General features: G+C 35.5%; 1 protein-coding gene across 1 annotated transcript; it reads left to right on the top strand.

The window, feature by feature from the left end:
- Positions 1-4123: 4123 nt before the first annotated feature.
- Positions 4124-4969, top strand: LOC128668454 (uncharacterized). Its single transcript, XM_053741521.1, has one exon. The coding sequence runs from the start codon at positions 4124-4126 to the stop codon at positions 4967-4969; it is 846 nt and encodes a 281-aa protein (XP_053597496.1).
- Positions 4970-7753: the final 2784 nt, after the last annotated feature.

The raw sequence follows: 7753 nt of genomic DNA, 5'->3' as shown, positions 1-7753 counted from the left end.
CGGCGATTTTTTAAATAATAATTCCAATAAACCAGGAGTCACTGAGTAATTTTTATTTTTTATATTAATTTCAGTATCATCAAAAGTTATTTCAGAATCACCAATGTAAAAATCATTGTAACATCGACGGACACCATATCTTAGATCTATATCTCTACTTTTTTTATACACTTTAGATAAATAAGACTTTATTTCACTGCTAGTTGACTTAGCAGGGGTACTTGATGCAGCAGGGGATATTTGTGATTCTTCCAGAGTTCTGCTTCTATCTTCAGAGATAATACTATCATAATTACTTGCATCATCAAGTTCTGTATCATTATTCGCCGTTGAATTATTTTTTTTAACTTCTTCTTTGACTTCTTGCTTGACTTCTTGTTTGATTTTAGATGATTCAACTAAACTCTGCAGAGGTGTGACAATAGGCTTGAACATTTCACCCATTGTCTTCTCAGCTGTGTCTTTACCCAACTTGAGCATTCTGTGCTTCCGTCGGATAGCATCACTAGCCTGAGATATCTGATGCAAGACATCTCGTTGCTTTGAAAGTTCCTCAGTCTTCATGTTGATGCCTTAGAGTTCACTGAATCTCTGATTACTATTCATCATGTACAAGTTAATTTATACTAATAAAGCAGTCGAATCCTTTTCTATATCTTCCACTATTTAGCTCACTGTCTTTGTCAATCACTACAAAACCATATTTACCTTCCCAACATGCTGAACACAAGTCTCTGAATAAATTGTATGACATGTCAGTATTTACATGATCATCATACACATGCTTCAAGTTCATTTCATCTTGTCGAAAGAGAACTATAAAATTTGCATTGTCACGTATCAAATGTTTAGGGATACGTGTATAAGTCTGACAGAGATAAAAAATGTCAACATCTTTATGTCGACCCATACAAAAGTATGCTCTGATATGATCTTGTTTTTCACAAGCAACATCATCGAATATCATCAATGAGTTTGGTTTTGCATTTTCCGGTTTCAGTACTTTTTCATGCTCATTGAATGTAAAAAATTCAATACCTTCTATTGGTTTAAGTAGTGATTCTAAAAATTTATATTTCGGTTGATTTTGAGATTTTGAGTAGAGATAAATATTATCAAATCTCAAGCCGTTGGGGTGTATGATGAGTGAAAGCAGAGCATTTGTTCTTCCACAATTTGATGGACCACAAAATATAGCACGAACACTGTTTGGTAATAAAGCACCGTGTCTCTTGACTTTTTTCACCCCCGTACCTTGAACAATTTGATCAAAATTTATTACTGGCAACTTGGCCTCTTGACTTTTAAACTCCATATTGATAGTTTGCGATCACAACATTAACTCATTCGGCGAGCTATAAGTACCAGGTTTTATATCATTTTAAGTTAGTCATGATGCTGCTACTATGGAGAGCAGACGTGTAGAGACCAGTGGTAGAGGTTTCGTAAACAGTATAATCAATAAGCTACCATTTGAACTACATATACCTGGATACCAGTACTGTGGACCAGGCACAAAGCTAGCCAAGAGATTAGCTCGTGGAGATCCTGGAATTAATCCTCTGGATGCTGCGTGTGAAGAATACGATATCGCATATTCGTATAATCGTGAAAATTTGGCGGCACGTCACGAGGCTGATCAAATTCTTGCTGAGAAGGCGTGGCAAAGTTATCAAGCAAAAGACGCTGGTATTGGTGAAAAAGCTGCTGCGTGGAGTGTAAATAAAATCATGAAGATGAAAAAAAGATTCGGTATGGGGTTGAAGAAGAGAACAGCTGGCAAGAGAAAGTCTAGCAAGAGAAAAACTAGCAAGAGAAAGACTAGCAAGAGAAAGACCAGTGTAAAGAAACAAGTAGCACTAAGACAAGTTGTCACAGCTGCTAAAAAGTCCATGACTCCTGGAGGTGATCCAATTAAAACAGCGTTGAAGGATGCTCGTCAGGCAGTTAAAAAATCTGGTGGGAAAAAAAATATTCGGCTGCCACGAATTTTACCAGTCCCATCTAAAGTTGGTGGTGTACTACCATTTTTAATACCACTTTTTGCTGGCTTGAGTGCAACAGGAGCTTTGGCTGGGGGTGTTGCTGGTATAGCAAAAACTGTAAATGATGCAAGTGCTGCTAAAAATCGATTGGAGGAGAGCAAACGACATAATTTAAAAATGGAACAAATATCCATGGGTAAAGGTTTATACTTGAGACCTTACAGACGTGGTATGGGCTTATACTTGAGACCATATCCAGCAGGCAGAGGATGCAAGTCAAAAAACAAGTAGAGCTACCACATCGAGCACTCACAAACATCGATTTACTGAAATACGCTAAAGCTCTAAAAATTCCAAACATTCCTGGTGTTTTTATGAGAAATGATTTACCTGAAACTGGGCCAAGAAAAAATGAATCAGCTATTATTAATCTTGATGATAAACTTGGACCTGGTACTCATTGGGTTGCTTACAAGAAAAACAATGATAAAGTTGTTTACTTTGACAGTTTTAGTAATTTACAACCACCGCAAGATCTTATGGAATATCTCGATGTTGGTAGCGTAAAATATAATCACAAAAGATATCAGGATTTTGATACAATTATATGTGGACATTTGTGTCTCAAATTTCTCATTGGACAACTATAAACTGATGTGACTCTGTGTACTACACATCAGTCATGGCTGAGTCATTCACATTAACGTTAACGGGATCTACATCCGTGTTGGAGGCCAACTACTTCCCACCAATAGAATTATCACCAAATAAAAGTTATGTTCTGGGACTTGTAGAGTTATTAACATTTCACTCAATACCCAATATTGATGTTGGTGCTAATAAATTCTATGTCTCTTATCCTGTGGATAATATTGATATCGAAAAAATTGATACAAATGATATTGATGAGAAAAATAGTCAAGAAAAAAAGAGCTAAAAGAAATGTAGCAATAATTACAAAATTTGATGACAATGTCTCAGTAACTGAATATGACTCAGTGAGTGAAAATATAGAAGCTGGAAAATATGAAACTGTTGAAGAGAGAGTCTTGACAATACCAACAGGAAATTACGAAATCACTGACATTGAAAAATACATTCAAAAGAAATTGCAAAGACTCAGCATCAGCATAAGAGCCAATAATAATGAATTGCGAAGTGAAGTTAAGTGTGATCAATTTGTGAATTTTACACCTCAAGATTCTATTGGTGGACTACTGGGATTTGCAAATCGAAAGCTAGCACCACATAAAACTCACTCATCAGATTTACCAGTGAAGATATTAAAACTCAATGCTCTGAGGGTTGAGTGCAACATCACATCAGGTGCTTATAGAAATGAGCACAAAGTTCACACTATTCATGAATTTTTTCCAAGTGTACCACCAGGATATAAGATTGTTGAATTGCCATCTCACGTCATTTATCTGCCGATCACCGTACAAGCAATAGAAAATCTCAGACTGAGGATTGTTGATCAAGACGGAAAACTAGCTAATTTTAGAGGTGAGACGATAACCATAAGACTGCATATAAAGTCTATCAAATAATGGGTGTCGTGTATAAGACAAAAAGTGGTGCTGGGTATAAAACGACAGCCATCTGGTCGAGCAACATCAGTCACCGAGTACCTCACAAGGTGTTAACACATCAGAACGCTCAGTTTCTTCAGAGCCTAGGACTAAAATTACGTGGAAAATTAAGAAAATAAAAATTTATTTTCGTTGTTTGACGTGTACACGACCATGGCAGCAGAAATCTTAAATATTCAACGACAAATCATTTTTGATGAGTCGATTGCACACTATGAAGCACATGCTCATCTCCCGTATGCTTCATCAACATTCAACAACAGCGATGAAATAAGAATTGCTGTTCAACATCAAGATTTATGTCTACTTCCAAGTAAAAGTACACTGCATGTGTACGGAAAATTCACAAAGTCTGATGGTACAGCTGTAAGTGCAACTACTCACATGGTAAATATGACAGTATGTCATATGTTTGAAGAAATACGCTACGAGCTCAATGGTGTTGAGATTGATCGTAACAAAAATGTTGGCATCACAAGTCTCATGAAAGGATACACGTCACTGAGTCCAGCTTAACAAAATACACTCGAGAACTCAGGCTGGATTATGGATGAAGCTGTTAACAAATTACACAATGACAATGGCTACTTTGATGTATCTATACCACTGAGTCTTTTGCTAGGATTTGCTGAAGATTACCATAAAGTTGTCATCAATGCAAAGCATGAATTGATTTTAATAAGATCAAATGCTGATTTGAATGCCTACGTTGTGGCTACACCTGCTGCTGGAGCTCATGCTGAAGCTGTTAAAATTATGCTGCAAAAAATCGAGTGGATTGTACCACATGTGACTATGGCTGATAAACAAAAAATTGAAGCTTTGAATTATATTACAAGTGATCCAGCTATCTCAATCAGTTTCCGAGCTTGGGAGCTGTACGAGTATCCACTATTACCTAATACTTCGAAGCACATTTGGGCAGTTAAAACATCTACGCAGCTCGAGAAACCACGTTTTGTGATACTTGGATTTCAAACAGCAAGAAAAAATGATGCAACTAAAAACGCCAGCGTATTTGATCACTGCAACATCAGAGATATAAAATTATTTTTAAACTCTCAGAGTTATCCTTATGGGAATTTAAACCTCAACATTGCAAACAATCAATATGCTCTGTTGTATGATATGTATATAAATTTCCAAATTTCATACTACAACAAAGAACCTGAGCCACTGTTGACGAAGAAGAAATTTTTGGAACAAGCACCACTGTATGTTATCGATTGCTCGAAACAAAACGAATCAATAAAATCTGGACCAGAGGATATTCGCCTGGAATTTGAATCTACAAATCAATTTCCTGCGCAGACATCAGCTTATTGTCTCATTATACATGATCGCATAGTCGAGTATAATCCTATAAGCAGCATCGTACAAAAACTAATATGAAGACTATTAAATTTAATCCAACGCCAACCATACATCACATGTATGTATGGAGATTTGCACACAAGTAAGCAAGAACAGGCGAATGGGAACAAGCAGCAAGAGATCGAGAACGATTTAAACAAAGAATTAATAAATTAAATATAATTATTGAACCTGTATTAATTAAAAAACTTACATTTATAAATGAATAAACTTTTTTTGTATTGATATACATTGTTTTTTATTATTTATAACCTAAAATATACATTTAAGTCTTACATAACCTGAAATATTTTTTAATTTTACATAACCTCAAATACATAATAAACTATAGACATTTTTTTTTAACCTAAAATGTGCATTTTAGTCTTACATAACCTCAAATATACATTTAGTCTTGCATAAAATATAGTTTTTTTTCTTAACTTAAAAATATACAGTTAGAGCAATTTTTTTCGAATGGATATGCAAAGCTATCAGGGATATCATCATGGAAAATATAATGATCCCGACACCTTTGATAGCCAATCAATTTTTCATTATTTTTTAATTCTTCTGGTAGTTTGTGCCAAACGAAATCAATCTGCTGGGCTGCATTTTCAAGGATACATTTATCATCAAAGCATGCGATGTCTCGATCATCCATACAAAGTAGATTCCCCAATTGATTGAAGATCTGAACTGACTTCTCGTAGGATGGTTGAATTCCATAGAAATGCCAGAACCATCTCTTGAACTCTTGGACATTTTGAAATGCGCATGAAGTATCCAATTTCTTCAAGTGATAAGCATAATATGGACATTGATATTTCAAGAAATCATTCTTTTGATAGAGTGAGAAAAATTCCATTTTTTCTAAATTAATAATTGGTACAGCAGCGTCAATTAGATCTTCAAGCCATTTCTTCTTCTGTTCACCTTGTACGTAAAAGTATCGTGCATGTTTGACCATAATTTCAAGAATTTCTTTCAATAATTCATATGGTAGCAAACCAGCTAGCCATGATATTGAATGTTGATGTCCACAGTGATCAACACTTTTTTGCATTACAGCAACATCAACTTGATCCAAAGGTGGTTCAAACAACCAATGTTCACATCGTGCAAGACCATATGTACCCACTTTTTCATAAATATCAGTAGCACAAAGTTCTTTTATCACAAATCTGCCATCAGGCATCTCGAAACCCACAAAATCAATTATTAAGTCCATTATTATTGCAGTTTGTTAGCTTTAAACAATAACTTAGTTAATATAAATGTGATTTCATGACACGCTTGTTCGTAATCTTTGCGATCTTTGAAGTTTAATAATATTTCTTTCCAATGAGACAATTGTAATTCTATTTCTTTCGTTCGAATTGCTAATTCTTTGTTTCTTTCTTCATTCGTTTTCCTAAAATAATAGGAATCTGGAAAAGCAGCAGCTTCGTCGTCGTCGTCGAAAATATCACTCTCTTCGCTTATGTCTTCGAACTCGATTTGGGCCTCGTGGTTACACTCGTTCGTACATACGTGAAGTCTATAAAAAACTTAATAAATAAATATTCATAGCTAAGTTAAAGATAAAGTATAATAATTCTTACATACTTTGAACCTTGAGGACCCATTTTTATGATTTTTTAAGCATACGTAATTGTAGTTTTTCCGTTTTTTCACTAATTTCAAATAGATTCTGTGATAAATTTCTTTTTTCAGCACAGCCTGGACACGATACTTCTCGCGCACTTTCAATAATTTCAAGATTTTTAGCAAACGCAATTACATCATTGATAAATTTTCCAATATCCTCAGGAGGCACGTCACCAAATAACGATTTAATAATATCGTCGAGGTTATCGGTGTATGGCCGGTTATGTAAGAGAAAAATTCTTTCACTTTCACTGAATTTTTTATCCATTAGCACAAGCTGTTAACTAGAACCTTTCTCGATGTAGACTGACTGCTGCGAGCTCGTGAGCTCAACGCTCAGCTCATTTCCCCTTCTCTAGCTCAAAAACAAGTTCAGACTTGTCGGATGACGTCATCATCTACGCAGTTAGAAATAGAACAAAGGAAAAAACCAGTTAAGACTTCTTGGATGACGTCATCTACTACGCAGTAGCAAAAAAGAGGGGAGAGAAACTAAACCACTAGATGGCATGGCTTCTCGCAAGTGCTCGTACTAAACCTAGATTGAATATATCAAACATTGGTCAGAAAGTAAATTGGCCCCGTGATGACGCTGAAGGCTGATAGACTGAGAAAGTATCAGCCTTGAGCGCCATCAGGGCGTCATTTTGTTTTCAAATTTTCCCACTCAAAATATACGCACAAGGCACCATCTATAATAAGACGAGCTCAAAATGGCTGATACGAGCTCAAAATGGCGGACACAAGCTCAAAAGGGTCCTAGATAAGCTCACAATGAGCTCAAACGGTAAAAACACTGCCGAATAACGTCAATTATCATCAAAATGATGTCAAAAAGGCCCTAAATAACGTCAATTAGCTTCAAAATGATGTCAAAAAAGCCCCAGATAAGCACACCAACAGCCGACACATTATCATTTATCGTTAACTTACCATCAGTCGATACAATAGATCGTACACATTTTGATGCTAATTGGGACAGAATCCTCCCTGTCTATCTACTTTGACTATCGTCAAGTTCACTTAATTCAGAGGCACTTTTAATCATTTTCGTAGAAGGGCGCCGAAGTCTTTGTGACTTTAGTTGTTTTCGCACAGCTTCTTTACTGTCTAAAATAAAAATAGTTTATTAACATTCACATTTAACGAATAAAATAATTCGAAATTTTTTTT

This window comes from Microplitis demolitor, chromosome 8 (assembly GCF_026212275.2).
Source record: "Microplitis demolitor isolate Queensland-Clemson2020A chromosome 8, iyMicDemo2.1a, whole genome shotgun sequence".
Classification (NCBI taxonomy): domain Eukaryota; kingdom Metazoa; phylum Arthropoda; class Insecta; order Hymenoptera; family Braconidae; genus Microplitis; species Microplitis demolitor.
The sequence above is the reverse complement of the archived record's forward strand: the minus strand, read 5'-3'. Positions and strand labels throughout refer to the sequence as shown.

What these genes read in the sequence shown, in the direction of transcription:
- LOC128668454 (XM_053741521.1), top strand. Translation starts at nt 4,124, where the DNA reads ATGGATGAAGCTGTTAACAAATTACACAATGACAATGGCTACTTTGAT.